Raw genomic sequence first — 22,159 nt, forward strand, 5'->3', positions numbered from 1 at the left:
ATAACAACATGCCATTTTTTATATTTAACTATATTCTTGGTACAATTTTATTAATGTAGATGTGAAAATAAATAATAATGTTACAGTGCCCATGGCTGCAAAACGATTGTGAGTAAATAAAGATGGCAGAAGTGGTGGTGGTGATAAATGATAATGATAATGATAATGCTAATGATAATAATAATAATAAGCATGGTTCAGGGCTAAGACCAAGAGAGGTCTCATTGAGATTGTTTGCACTTACAATTCATTCCCTTCTGCACACACATATTAAAGTGAAAAACCTTTGATCTTTGTCAGTGTCACACCTCTGGCATGATGAGCAGACAACTCTTCAAATCTAAAGGTTCTACATGATATTTAATAGCTTGATTAATAACACGGTCTAAAACAGAAACTATGAGTGAATGTTTACTCGCCATACAGAGAACACAGAAACATGTGGAGGCCTTCACTAAAAACTACAACTGGGATATGTGACAGGGAGCAAATCAAGCAGAAGCACATATATCCACGACAGAGACCACACCTTTCTTTTCATAATGACAGCTTTCCTGCATGTTGATCAAACATTCATATATACTCGTTAGTTATTCTGTCCCTTCTACAGAGTGCTGTTCCTCTTTCATATGACTTTACATTGCTTCAGCAAGTAAAAAATCAGCTGAAAGGTAAGGCAGTTTCTATAGCCTATGAAGTCTTGCGATAGTGAGATAATAAGTATGTCCCACTATTGAAACATCAAAGAAACATGCAGAGAGCGTTTGAATAATGAAAGGAATGTAGCTTATTTCAAGAAAGTAAAATAAACATATTTCCATCATGAATGCATACTTTTTGACTGAATCCAAACACAGTTCCAAAATACTAAAATTATTTCTTATTTAATTACAATACTACTATACTCATTAAAGAATACCTACATATCAGACCTCCAAATATGGCATGTATGAGAGCCAGTGTCGGAAAAAAGTAGAGTGCTGCATATATAGACATTTTTCCATCTTTGGGAAGGAATCTGCGAGCTAGCCAGGGCCGAAAAACTAACATCAACAGCACTGACATTGCATAGAATATGAATACCATTGTATACCTGAAAAGAAAAACAGGTGTTTTAGTTTCACTAACATCCATGTAGTGGTAATTTTAAGTATTTTAGCACAGCATTTACATGTATCAGACTGAGAGGAATTGCAAGGAGTTTTCTCAGTACAAGCTTGATAACATTATTATATTCATATTGTGCAATGTTTTCTTCTTCATAACCAGAAGACAATGTGGAAAAGTGATGGTAGTTGCATGATTAATAAAAATATAGACTGTAAGCCATCAAAATTAAGAAAACCATCTTAAAGGAAGGAAAGAATGTACTTATGGCAAGGAAAGTTCTGGCAGAATGTAAATAATTTAGGAGTAGGACAACACTTCCCAAAATGTAAAAGAGTTGAGTTGTCGGAAAAAAAAGGATGAAAACTTGCTAGCATTCAGACAAATCATTTAACAAGTTAAATCTCTCTGTCTCCCCCCCCCCCCCGCCCCCCCTCCTCTCCTCTCCTCTCCTCTCCTCTTCTCTCTCTCTCTCTCTCTCTCTCTCTCTCTCTCTCTCTCTCTCTGTGTGTGTGTGTGTGTGTGTGTGTGTGTGTGTGTTTGTTTTAATGCAGTGCACAATGAAAATGACATTAAAGCATGGTTTGTTAGTGGGGACAAGACGGGAGAGGGAGACTGTTGGGTAGAGGGTGTGGGTGCAGTGGGTTGGTGGAGACTGAGACCAGGAGGACTGGGGAGTGCAGCACAAGTTGCAAGATAACTCCCATCTGAGTAGTTCAGAGATGCTGGTATGGAGGGAAGTATCCAGATGACATGGGTTGTGAAGCAGTCATTGAAGTCAAGCATATTGTTCTCAGCAGGGTGTTATGCTACTGAGTAGTCAACTCTGCCTCCCAGTCCACTCTTCCACATCATCACCATCATCATGTTTTGTACAAACTCCTCAGCTCCACTGTTCGTGTGCCATTGGGCGCACGTGCAGGGCAGTATCTATATGGAGATCACTGTGAGATTACCTATGTTTATTTTCTGACATTTCACTGAGCCTGTGTTGTCAGATATCCAAATCCCTCATGAATATAGTTATCTTTGTTGATATAGTTTTGTTCAGAGTTACAAGTCCACAGCTTCACATGATGTTTGTAATACTGTAGTTTGAATTATACAGAAAATACTTTACTGAATGTTCGTTTATGCGTCAATCTCACCAATATGGGTAACATCAGTATTCGAACACAAATCATTATTTAAACCAAAAATGTAGTTCCATCATACAGTACGTAAAACCAAAAATTCCTCTTCAGACACTAAATCTTCTGACTCGGTTATCCTCAAACCATTCCCTATTTCAGCTGAAAATAATAAATATGTTTTATCAATTACTGAACACTTTTCATGTTTCTTGATTATGACCTTTTTGCAGATATGACTGCAGAAATAGTTGCCAAAGCTTTTTTGACATGTATTATTTTGCCATTTGCAAGCCCTGGAGCCATTATAACAGATCAAGGAAATGTTTCCTTAACATCTCTTTTCACAGTTTCACAAATTATTAAAGATCAAGGAATGGTGAGATACCCCACTGCATAACAACAGAAAGGACTGCATGGAGCTTGTCTATAAAATGATTCTCAAAATGATGTCATGTTATATGAATCAGAGCCATACTGGCTGTGATAGGCTGCTGTCCTACACTGTGTCTTCATGTATTGTGAAAGAGCATGAATGTATTGACTGTATTTTGTACACAATTATATATGAACGTAAAATATGTTCACTATTAGAATTAGATATGTTGCCTCCAGATATTGATGCTACAATGATAAAACAGCTGTCCCCGTGCTTAAGAACTGTCTGGAAACAGATACAGGCTAGCAAATCCAGTGCTGTTGCTAATCAAGTTAAATGGAGTCAAAATGCAACTGTTCAAGAGTATAAGCCTGGACAATGGGTGCTGCTTAACAACCTGGCTTCAAAATTGAGGAAGACTAAAATATTCACTCCTGTTTGGGAAGTCCTTACACAATATTATGATTGCCTCACCAGTACAATATAGTGTTACGCCTGCCATAGCGAATATTGCAGTGTATCATGACCGGTTGCAACCTTACCACAGACGACGTGGTAATAATTGACAGAATTCAGCTGAAACAACACCCAAGAGCCGTTAAAGCCAGTCAAACACTCCAAAGCTACATACTAGTCAGCAGTCTTTTGTTATGCATCTTTAAAATCTTTGAACAGCACCTCTGTGACATCAATGTTGCAAGGACTAGCAGCTATCATTGAGAGGTTACCTGGATTAATACAGTTATTGTTGGCTGCCAGAATGGTTACTATTTCCAATTATATTTAATTAATGATTAAAATGTTCACAATTAAATTCATAATTTATTCATTTTGTCTCTTATAGAATAGTCAAAATACCATTATAGTGTCCAGTACTATTGTGAGAACTGAGTGAAATGTTACAACTGTTTTTGTGGTGTACATTTGATGAAAATGTTTCTTTTCTGTCCAAACAACGGAAACTCTGGGTTTGAATATCAACTATGAAAGTTAAAGGATAGATTACTACTCAGCATAAAGATGCCACGTTGAGATGCAGACAAATGACTGTTACAGATTTAGCTTTTGGCCAAAGCTTTCTTCAGAAAAGAAAATACATACACATTCATTCACACAAGAAAGCACACTTCACACATATGATGACCACCTCTGGCAGTTCAGACCAGAATTTCTGTCCTGTTCATGTAATTGATGAGACTAATAATCTTAGCTTCAGCATATAATTGATGATGTAACAAATGCCCTTTACCTTAGTACATGTATTAGTATAGTCTCCAGAAGCATATGGTATAGTTTTGTTGCAACAGACACACAGTAGCGAATATGCTTGTACACAGTGGCAGGCAAGAGATATGAGAGTCGATCAGACTAAGATTCCCTTCAACTGAAGGTTTTCTTCTAAAAGAAATCTTTGAGTTTTTATCTGCTATAAGGAGAAATTTACGTAGAAGAGGTGGATAATGTAGTAGTTTATTGCATTCTTGCAATTTCTACAAATTTTCTAAGCAAGAAGACAAGGCCTAGTGTGTTACAGTAGTTTTCAGTATATCCACTGTTCCCACTTTGTTTTGGAAAATACATAAGCGGCAACAGGGTTTCAGGATGATACCAACAACCTACAGTATAATACATGATCTAGATCCATGTACTTCTTAGAGTCGAACCTTGACTCACCATTATCCATTATAACCAAATTATCCCTTTCTGCCGCAGGGTGATGTTGCGCTGAGGATGTAGGGTAAATAATTCAAACTGCCAGTCCACCTCAATTTCAATTTCATGCATGCAATGGCTAAATTCTGAATCCCAGCAATATTTAAATTTTCTATTGCAGTATTTTCTATTGAAGTATAGTGTATCGACTCCCTTTTTAAGATATCTCTGTTGTGAAATCAAAATCTTTGGTTTCAGCACTTGTATTCTGTTGACCACATCTGATTTGTACATCAACATCATATCCACAGCACAGCTAGTTGACCCACTATCACACATAATTTTCTTACCAACTTTACATCTCTATTAATATTTGTACTGCCGTATTTTTCCTTTTCCTTGTTTTTTACTAAAGAACAGAACAGAGATGCATCAAATAGTAGAAATCATTGAGCTTATCTGGTAGCTGTCACATATTGCAACTTTCAATGCTGAATTCAACTCGTGTATGTATTCACTCTTAGAACCCAGCTGCCCGATGCCATGAGCTCAGTGCTGTTCCACAAATGAACTGACAGCAAAAGCTGCACTGACACACATAAGTGCACACATCTGTGTTGTGCTATTGCATCTCATTCCAGATCATCTCTCCAGCTGTTGGTACATTAGCAGCCACACACAACCTTATATCACTTATACCTGGTTTCTATCTGTTATCCTAATATCCATGAAACATCTCAGCGGCACTATTAATGATGGTGCTCTCTTCCTTCATAGTTGCACATTGTGATGATCCAGGGAATTACCTGACTAACATCTGAAAGTCGAAAATATGATCTCTTACTGTAAGATGCAAGGCCACTAATGCAAACCTTTATGCAAACTGAGAATATTAAGATTCTCATCACTTCTCATGATTCTGAGAATTTTTATTTCAATTCTCTGGCTCTAAATGTATACCAGTGTATATTGTTTTTCACATTACATTGGTGGAGTAGTTCTTACACAAAGAAAAAGAGCAAATTGTTAGCAAGAGCAACTGTCTGTACTGAGGATCTGCATTATTGCAACACAATACTGAATTAAACATTATATGGTACCTTGATTACAACTGCAATTTTATTAATCAAACAAATATTTGCATATAGTTTTTATATACAGAGTTATTGTTATTGTAGACCCCATGAACCACAGACCTTGACGTTGGTGGGGAAGCTTTTAGGCTTCAGCGATACAGATAGCCATGCCGTAGGTGCAACCACAACCACAATGGAGGGGTATCTGCTGAGAGGCCACACAAACATATGGTTCCTGAAGAGGGGCAGCAGACTTTTCAGTGGTTGCAGGGGCAACAGTCTGGATGATTGACTGATCTGGCCTTGTAACATCAACCAAAACAGCCTTCCTGTGCTGGTACTGCGAACGCCTGAAAGCACTGGGAAACTACATCCGTAATTTTCCCCGAGAACATGCAGGTTTACAGTATGATTATATGATGATGGTGTCTTCTTGGGTAAAATATTCTGGAGGTAAAATAGTCCCCATTCGAATCTCCAGGCAGAGACTACTCAGGAGGACACCATTATGAGGAGAAAGGAAATTGGTGTTCTACAGATCGGAGTGTGAAATGTCAGATCCCTTAATAGGGCAGGTAGGTTAGAAAATTTAAAAAGGGAAATGGATAGATTAAAGTTAGATACAGTGGGAATTAGTGAAGTTCGGTGGCAGGAGGAACAGGGGCACCCACATGAGTAACTACAAGGGTTATAAATACACACTCAAATACGGGTAATACAGGAGTAAGCTTAATAATGAATAAAAAAATAGGAACGTGGATAAGCTACTGCGAACAGCATAGTGAACGCATTATTGTAGCCAAGATAGACATGAAGCCCATGCCTACCACAGGAGTAAAAGTTTGTATGCCAACTACCTCCGCAGATGATGAAGAGATTGAAGAAATGTATGAATGTATGTAGTACTCATGTGAATAACTTCACACGTTTCTTTATTCTGGGTCAATTGTCACTTTTCGCACCATACAGATATCTTATCTAAATCATTTTGCAAGTCATTTTGATCATCTGATGACTTTACAAGATGGTAAATGACAGCATCATCTGCAAGCAATCTAAGATGGCTACTCAGATTGTCTCCTATGTCGTTAACATAGATCAGGAACAATAGAGGCCCTATAACACTTCCTAAGGGAATGCCGGATATTACTTCTGTTTTACTCGATACCTTTCCGTCTATTACTATGGACTGTGACCTTTCTGACAGGAAATCATGAATACAGTCGCACAACTGAGGCGATACTCCGTAGGCACGCAGTTTGGTTAGAAGACGCTTGTGAGGAACAGTGTCAAAAGCCTTCTGGAAATCTAAAAATATGGAATCAATTTGACATCCCCTATTGATAGCACTTATTACTTCATGAGTATAAAGAGCTAGTTGTGTTTCACAAGAATGATATTTCCTGAATCTGTGCTGATTATGTGTCAATAAATCATTTTCTTTGAGGTACTTCTCAATGTTCGAATACAGCATATGTTCTAAAACCCTACTGAAAATCAACGTTAGTGGTATAGGCCTGTAATTCAGCAGATTACTCCTACTTACCTTTTGGGGTATTGGTGTGACTTGAGCAATTTTCCACTCTTTAGGTACGGATCTTTCTGTGAGTGAGTGGTTGTATACAATTGCTAAATATGGAGCTATTGTATCAGCATACTATGAGAGGAACCTGACTGGTAAACAATCTGGACCGGAAGCCTTACTTTTATTAAGTGATTTAAGCTGCTTTGCGACACCGAAGATATCTATTTCTATATTTCTCATCTTGGCAGTTGTTCTTGATTGGAATTCAGGAATATTTACTTCGTCTTCTTTGGTGAAGGAGTTTCAGAAAACCGTGTTTAATAACTCTGCTTTAGTGGCACTGTCATCAGTGACTTCACCGTTGTTATCGCGCAGTGAAGGTATTGATTGCGTCTTGCCACTGGTGTGCTTTATTATGACCAGAATCTCTTTGGGTTTTCTGCCAGATTTTGAGACAGAATTTCATTGTGGAAATTATTAAAAGCATCTCGCATTGAAGTATGCGCTATATTTTGAACTTCTGCAAAACTTTGCCAAGCTTGGGGATTTTGCGTTCTTTTAAATTTGGCACGCTTTTTTCATTGCTTCTGCTACAACGATCTGACATGTTTTGTAACACTTGGTTTAAGAATCATGAAAGAAAGTTGTGTATGAGGAAGAGACCTGGAGACAATGGAAGGTTTAGCTAGATAATATAATGGTAAGACAGAGATTTAGCAACCAGGTTTTAAATTGTAAGACATTTCCAGGGGCAGATGTGGACTCTGATCACAATTTGTTGATAATGAACTGTAGATTAAAACTGAAGAAACTGCAAAAGGAGATGGAACCGGGATAAACTGAAAGAACCAGGGGGTTGTAGAGAGTTTCAGATAGAGCATTAGGGAATGGTTGGAAGGAACAGGCAAAGAAATACAGTAGAGGAAGAATGGGTAGCTTGAGAGATGTAGTAGTGAAGGCAGCAGAGGATCAAGTAGGTAACAAGATGAGGGCTAGTAGAAATCCTTGGGTAACAGAAGAGATATTGAATTTAATTGTGAAAGGAAAGAGTATAAAAATGCAGTAAATGAAGCAGGCAAAAAGGAATACAAAGGTCTCAAAAATTAGATTGACAGGAAGTATAACATGGCTAAGCAGGGATGACTAGAGGATGAATGTAAGGATGTAGAAGCATATTTTACTACGGGTAAGATATATACTGCCTACAGGGAAATTAAAGAGACCTTTGGAGAAAAGAGAACCACCTGTATGAATATCAAGAGCTCAGATGTTAAACCAGTCCTAACCAAAGAAGGGAAAGCAGAAAGGTGGAAGGAGTGTATAGAGGCTCTATACAAGAGCAATGTACTTGAGGGCAATACTATGGATATAGAAGAGGATGTAGGTCAAGATGAAACGGGAGATATGATACTGTATGAAGAATTTCACAAAGCACTGAAAGACCTAAGTCGAAACAAGGCCTCGGGGGTAGACAACATTCCATTAGAACCAATGACCGCATTTGGAGAGCCAGCCATGACAAATCTCTTCCATCTGGTGAACAAGATATATGAGACAGGCGAAATATGTTCAGACTTCAAGAAGAATATAATAATTCCAATCCTAAAGAAAGAAGGTGTTGACAGATGTGAAAAATTATCAAACTATCAGCTTAATAAGTCACGGTAGCGAAATACCAACACAAATTCTTTACAAATGAATGTGAAAACTGGTAGAAGTCAACCTCAGGGAAGATCAGTTTGGGTTCCACAGAAATGTTGGAACATGCAAAGCAATACTAACCTACAACTTATCTTAGAATATAGGTTAAGAAAAGGCAAACCTATGTTTCTAGCATTTATAGATTTAGAAAAAGCTTTTGACACTGTTGACTGGAATACTCTCTTTCAAATTCTGAAGGTGGCAGGGGTAAAATACTAGAGGAAAAGGCTATTTACAATTTGTACAGAAACCAGATGGCAGTTGTAAGAGGCAAGGGCAAGAAAGGGAAGCAGTGGTTGAGAAGGGAGTGAGACAGGGTTATAGCTTATACCCAATGTTATTCAATCTGTATATTGAGCAAGCAGTAAAGGAAACAAAAGAAGTACGAATTAAAATCCATGGAGAAAAAATAAAAACTTTGTTGTTTGCTGATGACATTGTAATTCTGTCAGAGATGGCAAAGCACCTGGAAGAGCAGTTGAACGGAATGGACAGTGTCTTGAAAGGAGGATATGAGATGAACACCAACAAAAGCAAAATGAAAGTAATGGAATGTAGTCAAATAAAATCAGGTGATGCTGAGGGAATTAGATTAGGAAATGAGACACTCAAAGTAGTAAAGGAGTTTTGCTATTTCAGGAGCAAAATAACTGATGATGGTCAAAGTAGAGAGGATATAAAATGTAGACTGGCAATGACAAGAAAAGCATTTCTGAAGAAGAGAAATTTGTTAACATTAAGTATAGATTTTAGTGTCAGAAAGTTGTTTCAGAAAGTGTTTGTATGGAGTGTAGCCATGTATGGAAGTGAAACATGTATGGTAACTAGTATAGACAAGAAGAGAATAGAAGCTTGTGGTGCTACAGAAGAATGATCAAGATTAGATGGGTAGATCAAGCAGCTAATGAGGAGGTTCTGAATACAATTGGGGAGAAGAGGAATTTGCGGCACAACTTGACTAGAAGAAGGGATCGGTTGGTAGGATGAATACACTAAGCAGATTCAGAATGATGTAGGTTGCAATAGTTATTAGGAGCTGAAGAAGCTTGCCCAGGATACAGTAGCATGGACTGTTGCATCAAACCAGTCTCTGGACTGAAGACAACAACACTGTAGACTGAAACATATCTCCTCTCCTGATGCTGCCTTACACAATGTGCATACTGATGGAAGTTACAATCCCCAAGGTTCCGCAGACACTAATTTTTAACTATGTATGATTAATCCAATATAATTTATGCTTTATGTATATTATTACAAATAAAGTAAGGGGTCTGTAATGTGTAGAACCACATTTCAACTTGTACCAAGTATGTCAAATGTCATGCTTGAAAGATAATTTTTCCAGAATACTGATTTCAGAGCTTTACTCTCTAGCACATGTTTGTCTTTGTTAAGCAAAAAATTGTGGTGCATTACATTTGATGTATCTTGCGCAACCATGCTGATTCACCTATTTAAAAGATGTGTATATTTAAAAATACATTGTGTTGCACTAACATCTCTCCGAGGACTTCACAATCCGTGGCCAGGCAGGCCACCTAGCAGCCTGTGAAATTCGGTGACTGGCATGGTACAAAACCTTAGTCTGCCAAAACAGTGAGATGAGTTACCTCATGCCTTGGCCTGCTGCTGCACTGCCTTGATCCCTACGTGACCAGAGATCATAACAAAGATGGGAAAATCTGTACTAATATTTTGAATGCAAAAGTAACTGTCTGTTATGCTTTAATGACTAAATCAATGAAATTGAGTATGGAGATAGCTTGGTCACTGAGCAAGAACAAAGGTTACTTTGGAAAGTGTGTAGTGCATGATTTTTGTTGATCTCAAGAATATTACGCAAGTTACACAAAAATATTTACTCTTTGAAAAACTATTTACTCTTTGACACTCGAACTTTGTTATATTTGAGAAAATGCTATTCTTGTTTGATACGTTCAATGTAATGTGATTCAACGTAATGAATACAATAATTATACAATCCTCAACATGTTTAATCCCTATTTCCATTCTAATATTATTAAAAGTGAAAATACGAGGGTTGTTTTTTAAGTAAGGGTCGTTCGCGCGTATAGTCCCGTAGTTCGCGCAGACGCCGCAACAAGCCACCGCGCCACTTGCCAGCATCCATCCCGTTCACACTGATGCAAGTTGCAGCTCTGTAGCTGACGTGTACACATCGCTGTGCTACTTTATAATGTTTACGATTATTGAATCACCCGCCGCGTGTGAGATACGGTCAGTGATACAGTTTTTGACCGCGAGAAGCCTATCAGCTGCAGAAATTCATCATCAGTTAACAGAAGTTTATGGCTTGAATGCAATGAGTGAAGGTAAAGTGCATCAATGGGTTAGAGAGTTTAAAAATGGCCATCAAAACGTCCATGACGAAGAACGCTCAGGCCGGCCCTCTGTGATCACTGATGATTTGGTGGCTGCAGTCGAAACAAAGATTCGTGAGGACAGAAGATTCACAATTTCCACTCTTTCTTTAGAATTTCCACAAGTTTCAAGATCGGTTTTGTACAAAATTGTGTCTGAAAACCTAAACTTTAAGAAACTGTGTTCTCGGTGGGTACCCAGACTCCTCACAGAGGACCACAAAGGGAAGAGATTTGCTACTTCATTGGACTTTTTGATTCATTACGAGGAAGAAGGGGATGACACGCTGAGTCAAATTGTCATTGGAGATGAAACATGGGTATCCCATATCACTCCCGAAAGCAAGCGACAATCGATGGAATGGCGACACACAACCTCACCCGTCAAGGTCAAAGCCAAACAGACGCTGTCAAAGCGCAAGATTATGGCAACTGTGTTCTGGAACCGGCGCGGTGTTTTGCTAGTGGACTTTATGCCACGAGGAACGACAATCAACTCAGATGCCTATTGTGCAACTCTAAAGAAGCTCCGCAGAGCAATTCAAAACAAAAGGCGCGGCATGCTGCTCCTGCACGATAACGCTAGGCCTCACACCTCTCAAATGACTCGGGATTTGATTGATTCTTTTGGCTGGGAAGTTTTGGACCATGCACCATACAGCCCCGAACTTGCTCCTAGCGATTTTCATCTTTTCCGGTACCTGAAACACCATCTTGGTGGGCAGCGCTTCAATGACGACGATGACATGAAAGCGGCCGTGAACTCTTGGCTGTCGGAGCAGGTAGCCGAATTCTTTGAAGAGGGAATTAAAAACTTTGTTGTACGGTATGACAAGTGCTTAAATAAACAAGGCAGCTATGTAGAAAAATAGGTAAAAGTGTGTAGAATCAGAAAATAAAAGTTTTTTTACAAAAGTATTTGTATCTTTTTTTAAAAATAAAAACGGCCCTTACTTAAAAAAACAATCCTCGTAACTCTGCCTGTTACACTTCCATGACTAAACTGCTGAACTGATTTGAATGGAATATGGTATGTAGAGCGCTAGAACCTTGAGGAACAAAATACGTTACTTTAGAAAGCAAAAATATCAACTCCTAAGAGGGTGTAACAGGAAATGGAGCATCCTTTTTTTACACCAGTGAACATAAATCATGTTAAAAAACATGTTAACTTTGTTGCATTATGTGTAGCAGCTGGAATACCATGATGCTTAAATGTACCCTTTTGTACACATCCCTCTGCAGTGCTGCTGCATGTGCCACTGTGTAGTGCATTGGAGCACTTGCAGAGACAGGGTTGCACATCATAAGCTACACTTATCCAGACAGACAAACACATGTGGATGGCTGATGTTATTGCACGTAAAATAACTTACTCACCATCATTCTTTATAACAAAATCACTGATATGAGACCGCAGCTGCAAGGAAGAGCTAATTTACCATGAAGACTTACGGCCCAGACCAATGTGTGCAGGCAGATTTTTCCTAAAGATTTGGCTGTAGCCATAGGAATGACAATGGCTTTGGAAGAGATAGATATAGGGACCAAAGTTTGTGATAAAAATGGTATTTTTTCCAATGACATCAAATGTTGCTGTGATGGATGATCAGCCCATGATTGCAGTCAGCCACAGTGTAGGAAATGTGGAAAAGTAGGGCACTGGGAACCGGACTGTAGGCAGAACGGGGGACAGGATAAGAAGATACGGAATGGAAACAATCAATTGCTAAACAGCAGTGGGAGACACAGGGCCCCACATGATGCTTCCTGTAACAACTGAAACACATGCAGAGGAAGTTTGCTTAACTGGGTTAGCAGTTGGAAGATAACACATACTTTTGTTAGAAACAGGTGTTCATGTGTCTGTGAAAAAGCCTGAAACTCATGAGACAGAGTTGGTATAAGTTATGTGGAGTGGGAGGTAATTACGCGTATTTGTTGGGATCAGTGATACTGAGTTTTCCAGGTGCATGCAAATCATTTCCAAGAATGTATGGATGTTTTCCATCATATAGGCCGTGATGACTGCATGAATTTGGGTTTAGATTTCCTGTGCACGCATTGCACTACAACTGATCTTTGGCAACACATAGTAGAACTTGATGGGGCATCGTTTCCTCTGGGGAAAACAGTTGTCATTGTCACAGTGCCTCATGGTCTGTCTCTCAAGCCAATGAAACAATTAAACCACATGGAAGGTCGCTAAAGATTAATATGTGTGGTAAAGTACTGCAAGGTATTGGGAAACTGATCACTCGAGTGTAGGAAAAGATCTGTCGATGAGTGTATTAAATATGGTTGAGCCATTGAGAGAGAATGAGTAATGAGATAAAGCACAATTTTTTGTATGCAAGAATGTTGCATGCATACGGAAAATAGACAGTGAGCAGGAATAGATAATTTTGAGACCAAATACATGGACTTGTCTAAGGGTTTGTTGGTCTCGAATTTAGAGATTTTGGAAGAGGATGGTCTGGATAGTGTGATTTTGGACCCTAAGAATTAGCAAGCTACCAGTATAACTCCAATATGAGAGAAAGTGAAACATGTAAAAGGAATGGAAAAACCAGTGATGGAGCAGTTGTTCATTACCATAAGTTTAAGGGACATTTTAGTCCTTGTGATTTTTTTGCTAGTGGCCCATACACAGAATTCCAACAGGGAATGAGTCGCCAGTGTTCCATAAACTATATTGTGTACTGTATCACCTGCAGCCAGTGATGGACAAATTCATTAACCGACAATTATGGGATGGCATTATTGAAGAAAATATCAGTCGTTAGTGACCACTGGTGGTAACTGTGCCAAGAAAAAGCACTGGTGGTACCAGAGCTTATCATTTTTTGTTTGACTACAGATATCTTAATAGTCGCATGATTACAAATGTGTATCCAATCCCAAATATAACAGGAATCTTAGAGAATTTGAAACAGTACATCGATTTTTCCACCGTGGGTCTGCAGAGTACCTATCATCAGCTAGAAGTAGCACCTGATAACCAGCCACAAACAGCAGTTATGGTTCCTTCACGACACTACCAGTATCATGCTATGCCTTTGGGGTTGAAAAATTCACCAGCCACATTAAAATGTTTGTTGGATTGAGATTTGTAAGGACTAAAACCAAGATAGTGTATTGTGTAGTTAGATGATATAATTGTTTTCACAACAGATATGGAGGAGCACATGCTATTGTCAAAGTAAGTGATTAATAGAAAATCCAGGATGGAATGTAACAATATTATGAAAAGGAAAGTTGCCACTCACCATATAGCGGAGATGCTGAGTTGCAGATAGACGCAACAAGAGGACTGTCACAAATAAGCTTTTGGCCAGCAAGGCCTTCAGCAAAAATAGCAGGCAAGCATGCAAGCACATATGGTCATGCCCCCCCCCCTCTCCCGCCCCCCCTCCCCGCACACACACAAATACAGATGACTGCAGTCTCTAGCAACTGAAGTCACACTGCGAGCAGCAGCACCAGTGCAAGATGGGGTTGATGACTGGGTGGGGGCAAGGAGGAAGCTGGGACGGTGAGGGGGAGGGGAAGTAGGGTAGGGACGAGGAAAAGTGAAGTGCTGCTGGGGAGCAGGCAAGGACAAGGCGGAGAGGTGGGGAAGGGGGGGCGGGTAGCGGAAAAAGAGAGAAGTAAAAAGACTGGGTGCGGTGGTAGAATGAGTGCTGTGTAGTGATGGAATGGGCACAGGGAAGGGGTTGGATGGGTGAGGAAAATGACTGACAAAGGTTTAGGCCAGAAGGTTTATGGGAATGTAGGAAAGTTCTCACCTGTGCAATTCAGAAAAGCTGGTGTTTGTTCCATACAGCACAGGCTGTGAAGCAGGCATTGAATTGAAGGATGTCATGCTGGGCAGCGTGCTCAACAACAGGGTGCTCCATTTGTTTCTTGGCCACAGTTTGTCGGTGGCCATTCATGTGAGCAGACAGCTTGTTGGTTGTTATGTCCACATCGAATGCAGCACAGTGACTGCAGCTTAGCTTATAGATCGCATGACTGGTTTTACAGGTAGCCCTGCCTGTGATAGGATAGGTGAAGTTTGTGGCCGGACTGGAGAAGTTGGTGGTAGGAGGATGTATGGGAAAGTTCTTGCATTTAGGTCTATTACAGGGATATGAGGCATGAGGTAAGGGGTTGGGAGCAGAGGTTGTGTAGGAGTGGACAAGTATACTGTGTAGGCTTGGTGGATGATGGAATACTACTGTGGGAGGCGTGGGAAGGGTAGTGGGCGGGGCATTTCTCATTTCAGGGTATGACAAGTAGTAGTCTAAACCCTCGCAGAGAATGTAATTCAGTTGCTGCAGTCCTCGGTGTACTGAGTTACGATGGGAATCATCCTCTGTGGCCGGATTGTGAGACTTTGGGAGGTGGTGGGAATCTGGAAAGATAAGGCGCAGGAGATTAATTTTTGTAAATGGTTGGGAAAATAGTTATGGTTGGTGAAGGCTTCAGGAAGACCCACGGTATATTTCGAGAGAGACCACTCATCACAGCAGATGCGACCACCACAGGTGACTATGCTGGATGGAAGGGACTTCTTGGTATGGAACAGGTGGCAGCTGTCGAAGTGGAGGTATTGCTGGTAGTTAGTAGGTTTTATGTGGATCAGAGGTAATGATGAAGCCTCTTTGAAATGGAGGTCAAAATCTACGAATGTGGCTTGTTAGGTTGAGTAGGACTAGATGAAGCAAATGGAGGAGAAGCTGTTGAGGTTCTGGAGGAATGTGGATAAGGTTTCCTTACCCTCAATCCAGAGGAATCTGCAGTTGGGAGGTTAGATGGAGGGCAGGGGAGAGGTGAATCTGAACCAGGTGAGGGGTTTAGGATTCTGGGCATTTAGGAAGGATTCCTCTGGTGGCCCACAAATAGGTTGGCACAGGATGGTGCCATGTGGGTGCCCATGGCCATGCCACGGATTTGTTTGTAAGTAATGCCTTCAAAGGAGAAGTAATTGTGTTTGAGGATATAGTTGGTCATGTTGAGTAGGAAGGAGGTTGTACGTTTGGAATCCATTGCGCATTGAGGAGGGTAGTGTTCAATAGCGGTAATGCCATGGGCATTAGGGATGTTAGTCTAATAGTAGTAGTAGTCGTAGATATTCTGCCTTACGGCAGGTCTTGTCATGAGTTAGGCCTCTTCCACTTTTCTGTCCATAGTCAGTCTTTTTGTTTCTGTATATTGGTCTCCTTGGATACTGTCCAGCATTTCATATCTTCTTTTTCGTCTCCCCCCCCCCCCCCCCCCCACATTCCTTCCTTTGTTAGTGTAAGTGTAACTGTAATATTTACACCAAATTTTGATCACCTTCAAATTATTCTCCATTGGCCACAACACACTTCTTCAAAGGATTCTTCCATTATTCAAAATGGTTTCTAAATTCACTTATTGGGATGTTTTTTTTGGCTTCAAGCAATTTTTGTTTTACCTCCTCCACAGTGGCAAAATGCTTTCCTTTCAAGTTCCTTTTGAGTCTGGGAAACATAAAGAAATCACGAGACCAAATCCAGTGAGCAGAGGAGCAGGGCGGAGTGGACAATTGGTGTCATGCGTTTTTGGTCAAAAATTGCTTTATGGAGAGGGCAATGTGGGCCAGCGCGTTGTCATGATGGAAGAACCAGTTGCCTGTGTGCCAAAGAGCTGCCCTTTTCTTCTGGATAGTTTCCCACAATCTTTTCAAAACCTCCAAGTAGAACTCCTGGTTGACAGTTTGACTTGGGGAAATGAACTCTGTGAGCACAAAAACTCAGAAATCAAAGAAAAAAAAATGAGCATTGTCTTGATGTTTGACTTAACTTGGCAAGCTTTTATGGGACGAGGGGAGCCACTTGTCTTCAGCTGGTTGGATTGCTGCTTTATTTTGGAGTTGTATCCATAGCACCACAATTCATCACCAGTAATCACATCGAAAAAATTCAGGGTCCTCATTGAGCAGATTTTGAAGCTCGAAACATGCCTGAAGTTCAGGCTCCCTTTGCTTGTATGCAAGGAGGTGAGGGGCAAATTTGGCTGCAACCCTTCTCATGTGCAAATCTTCAGATAAAATCTTCTGAATTGAACTCCATGACATTCCAGGCATCTTACAGAGTTGATCAATGGTTCGGCAATGGTTCCCACTAACATGGGCATTGATTTTGTCAATGTTTTCGTCACTTCTTGACACTAGCAGGCATCCTGAATGGGGTGGGTCTTCAGTTGACATTTCGCCATTTTTAAAATGTGAAAACCACTTGTAGACTCTGGTTTTATTTAGGGCATCATCCCCGTAAGCAGTCTTAAGCATTACAATAGCTTCTGCATCCGATCCAATGGGAAATAAAATTTCACAGCCACACATTGCTCTCGGCAATCTGTCATCACGTTTTCACCAAAATGGGAAAAGCTGTTTTACTAAAAAAAATCTCTCACGGGCGAACCGATACACTCATGACAACACAGCTTCGTACAATAACTCAGGTGGTGTGACCATAATGGACACCTGGTTGAGCAAGGGTTCCTCCATTCTTCTTCCCCACTGCAGCCCAATTCCCATTACTTTTGGGTCTGCCCTCATAGATTGTTAGTATTTTACACTTTCTGAAGATTTCTCTACAAGGCTCTCTCCTGTGTACCTTAGCTACCCCTCTTACTGCCTTTTTTTGTAGTCTGAAGAGCCTGTCTTTATAGACAGCTGGTGCCCCACCCCATATCTCAATACCATACTGAAGGTGTGGATCCATCACTCTGAAGTATATTTGTCCCAAGCTATCATGCTCCAGGAAGGCTGAGTCCCTTTTCAGTAAATACACATTTGTAGTGATTTTCTTACAAATATGGTCTATATGTTCTTTCCATGACAGGTGTATATCAACAATTATACCCAAAAATACATATTTGTATAGCTAAGGGCCAATGGAGGTGTAAATAGAGTTCTATTCATGTTCTGACTATAGCTAATCATAAATTGAATTGTCACTGTCTTATCTTTATTTATGAGTAGCTTATTTGCAGTAAGATAACTTGGCAGAAAATTATAACTGATTTCACTACAGTTTAAGGTATGCATATCACAGCCCCAGCTTTCAAAGATGTGTCATCAGCATAGCATACAACCTTGCAAGAAAATTATAACTGATTTCACTACAGTTTAAGGTATGCATATCACAGCCCCAGCTTTCAAAGATGTGTCATCAGCATAGCATACAACCTTGCAATTTTGGAGTTCAATTAAATCATTAACATACACAAGAAACAGAAGAGGCCTCAATATACTTCCTTGGGGCACACCACATTGAAGTATCTTGTGGATTGATTTGTTGTTACCATTTGTTCATTCCTTTTAGTGTGATATATTGTTTCCTGTCTTTCAGACAGGAGGTAAATAGTTGTAAAGGTACCCATCTCGTCCTATAGGCTTCTAATTTGTGCAATAGAATTGTATAATTCACAGTATCAGAACCTTTACTCACATCCAGGAAGGTGCCTGTTACCTTGTCTCTTTCATCTAGCTTCTTTAATTTTTCATGTATAAAAATTGCTACTGCTGTTACAGTAGAGATTCCTTTTCTAAAATCATGTTGCAGTTTGCTAGATAGATTATGTTTGATAAAAATGCCTCAAACTGATTTAATATTACTTTCTCCAATAATTGCAAATGGTTCAAATGGCTCTAAGCACTATGGGACTTAACATCCGAGGTCATCAGTCCTCTAGACTTAGAACTAATTAAACCTAACTAACTTAAGGATGTCACACACATCCATGCCCGGGGCAGGATTCGAACCTGCGACCATAGCAGTGTCGCTGGTTCTGAAGTGAAGCGCCTGGAAGCACTCGGACACAGCGGCTGGCTCCAATAATTTCCCAAGCTCACAAGTTAATGATAGTCTATAGTTTTCCATGTCAGTTTTTATTCCCTTCTTACACACCAAGTAGGGTTTCAGTGATTTTCAAAGATCTGGGAATTCTCCATGGCACAGGGAGATATTTATTAGATGTGTCAGGAGCTTCACTAATTCTCCTCTGCATTCCTTTAGCAGCTTAGGTGAAATGTCATCCCAGCCAAAAGACATTTTAGCTTGAAGTCTTGAAATGATTGCTAGGAGGTCCCTCTCAGTAATCCCATGAATGAGAAAAGATTGGCCAGTTTTTGTAACATTTAAGTGCCCAGTCATGTGTTTCACTTGTGCCAAATGTATTTAACATCTGTATGAATTTTTCACACACTTCTTGTGGGTGATATGTAACATTATCATTTTCTTTTAATGTTATGCTAGTGTGTTCATGAGATCGCCATTTCCCACATTCTTTATACATTACTTTCCAGACTGTTTTACTAACACAGGTTGAGTTGCTTATCTGATAGACACATTTCTGAGCTTTAAGGTTAGTCAAGGAATGTCTGTACTTTTTTCTGAGCAGTTTGTATTTTGTTAAATAGTACTGTAATTTAGTATGTCTAAAGAATATGTAATGGTCTTTCATGTTCTCTCTCACGTCAATGATTACTGGAGGAAAATTCTCAGCTTCGTAATTTTAATAGCTTTGTTTACTTTTTTTAGTAAATGACATGTTTCATTTAAAGTTTTATTGAATAGTTTATAGAAATTTTCCCATCTATCATTCACATTTGCCGCATTGTAAACTGGTTCTCATTTTTCATTGCCTAATGCCCTCGTAAGTTTATTATACTTAAATTTTCTTTTATACATAAACATGTCACTTTTAGTTATATCTACATTCCCTGCATCAATTTTCATAGCAAGAGCTCTATGGTCAGATTTGTCATTTTCTACAGTGGTTATGTTTATTTTCTCTTTTGTTGCATTTGTGAGAATGCAGTCAATGCATGTCCGTGTCTCTACAGTAATTCTTGTAGGTTTTGAGTTTATGTGATAATAGTTATAACATTAAAGTAAGCCAACATAATACAAATAATTACTGCTATTATTTAAAGAGCCTGTGTTGATGTCTCCAACAAACAGCACATATTTTTTATACACTGATGTCTTCTCCAGCAGGTCCTCCACACAATTGAAAAATTCTTCAATACTGCTTCCAGGTGACCTGTGCAGAGCTGCTATAACCAGGGTGTTGTTCCCTAGATTTAAATTTATTGCTGCAATGTCAAGTAACATTTTCTTACTCAGATAATCTATCCATTTGACTTTTTCACATGCTATATCTTTTGTGCTATAAATGCCTTCCCCTCCACCATTTTGTGTCCTTCTACAGTACGAGTTTATGAGTTCATAATTTCTTAGCCTGTATGCATATGCTTCCTCTTCCTTGCAACCTAATTCACTCACTATGAAGAAATGTAATTTTGATTCATTTAGGTATATTACCAAATGCTCTGTTTTATTCATTATATACTGAACATTCTGGTATGTAGGGATTGAATTGCTACTTTTTATTCTACAAAAAGCATCCCTATCACATTTATGATAGATAATTTTATTTAAGTCATCTTTCTCTGTGATAATTTTGCTTATTTTCTCACATAATAGTTTCTTGCCTTCGAAATTTAGACGCATCTCCTGTTTGATATGTAGGCATTTGTCCATTGTACCTCTATCCACTAGTCTACATTTTCCAAACAAAGCACACATCTGTTTGATTTTTATGTTTGTTATTCATGTCTCCTTGTTGAAACACAAATTGTATATTAGGTCATGCTTGTGAGGTAGCGTTGTAACAATTGTGGCATCTAGAATTGAAGAGATTGTGACAGTTGAATGATTTTGGGCACAGAGATTTTGGCAGTTGTTCATTTTAGGATAAAGGCAGAAAGAAAGCAGGGCTTGATTATTAAGTTTTCATCAGGTGAAAGGTAACAATGTCAGAGAGAGCAAATTACTGTACACCCATCCAGGGTGATCCAGACTGTCACAGCAACGTGTGAAATGAAGTTATTTCTAGGAGGGTCAGGTGAGGGGGATATTCACGGGACATTATTGTCACAAAATATTGTTATCAGGGGGAGGATCTAAGTAGGACCTCACTGAATATACTCTGTATATTATTCAGTTATAGTTATCATGAACTGCTATGAGCAAGAGAGTCTAAGGGGACAGAATTAGAGCTGTGGGCTTCTCGGCTTCCAGCAACAATAACGGAGGCTATGGCTCTGACCCTAACACATCTACTATCATATTTGCCCAAAAAACCTTCCAAAGAACTATCCCTTGAGAACCTCATCTTTCTGAAAAAACCTTGGACCCAGCCTTACTCAGCTATCTGGATGAGCTGATAGCTTCACAGAAGGGGCTAAATGGTGCAGAACAAGTGTTTGAACATAATCAGCAGTATCACAACAGATACCAACATTGAGTCATAGTAGGAACCTTGTCTTCAGCAGCCATCATAATCTTGGTTCTTGCTTGAAGGAGTACTGCTCGGAAGTACTGTAGGGTCTGCCCTCCTGAACTCCCATTTCACTAAGTATGGGGGGAGTGAGGGGGGGGGCTGGGGGGGGAGGGTAGTATACTACGTAATGTTTAAGTGATTCAGAGATTTGAGAGATTTGGTGGACCAAATCTTCTAAAGGGTCTAGAAGTATTGCAACAACACACCCCTGAACAGAGTTCAGCTAGGTTGCTGTGAAATTCCACAGTCAGAGCCGGAGTATTATAAATCCCCAGTCCACCAAAGTAGTAAGCTGAATTATCTCATGCCTTGAACTGATGCTGTGCTGCCTCAGTCCCTACACGACCAGATGCACGACCCTGTAATAACAAAGCTGGGCACATCTACAATAAATACTCACACCCCACACCTAGTAGTGTTATTGTCTTTGATTGATACCAATCCGAGACATCTACAATAAATACTCACACCCCACACCTAGTAGTATCACTGTCTTTGACTGATACCAGTTCGAGATGTATTTGACGGTTGCTGAATGACCAATGAGGATCACCCAGCTTTGACTACATCCAGCTGTTGCTTCAATTACTTGTTAGCCTGTGGGCTGCTCCTAGACCTATTGCTGCCAGGACTTGAGCCAGTGCCATCCAGCTGGGTCCACCCCCAGGGTGACACCAATCTGGGCATCTCCAGAGTTCTCCAGTTTGCTGCCGAGCTGCTGCCTGTTCAGCTTACCAATCTCTGCCACCACAGGCTCACGTCTGCTCACTGCTGACATTGCATCCTTCACCAAGGTCTCAAGTTCAGGGCATGGTGCCACTTCACCTCTATGCTGCCACCCA

The 22,159-nt window shown here is 39.8% G+C and overlaps 1 protein-coding gene across 1 annotated transcript in view; it reads right to left on the reverse strand.

Moving 5' to 3' along the window:
• The window catches only part of LOC126175433 (JNK1/MAPK8-associated membrane protein), a 103,170-nt gene that overhangs the window by 51,702 nt on the left and 29,309 nt on the right, over positions 1-22,159 (reverse strand). Inside the window, exon 4 of the mRNA XM_049922235.1 lies at positions 924-1,093. Within this exon, the coding sequence (XP_049778192.1) occupies positions 924-1,093 (170 nt within the window). The remainder of the gene's footprint in view (positions 1-923; positions 1,094-22,159) is intronic.

The sequence above is a fragment of the Schistocerca cancellata genome, chromosome 1 (genome assembly GCF_023864275.1).
Source record: "Schistocerca cancellata isolate TAMUIC-IGC-003103 chromosome 1, iqSchCanc2.1, whole genome shotgun sequence".
Classification (NCBI taxonomy): Eukaryota; Metazoa; Arthropoda; class Insecta; order Orthoptera; family Acrididae; genus Schistocerca; species Schistocerca cancellata.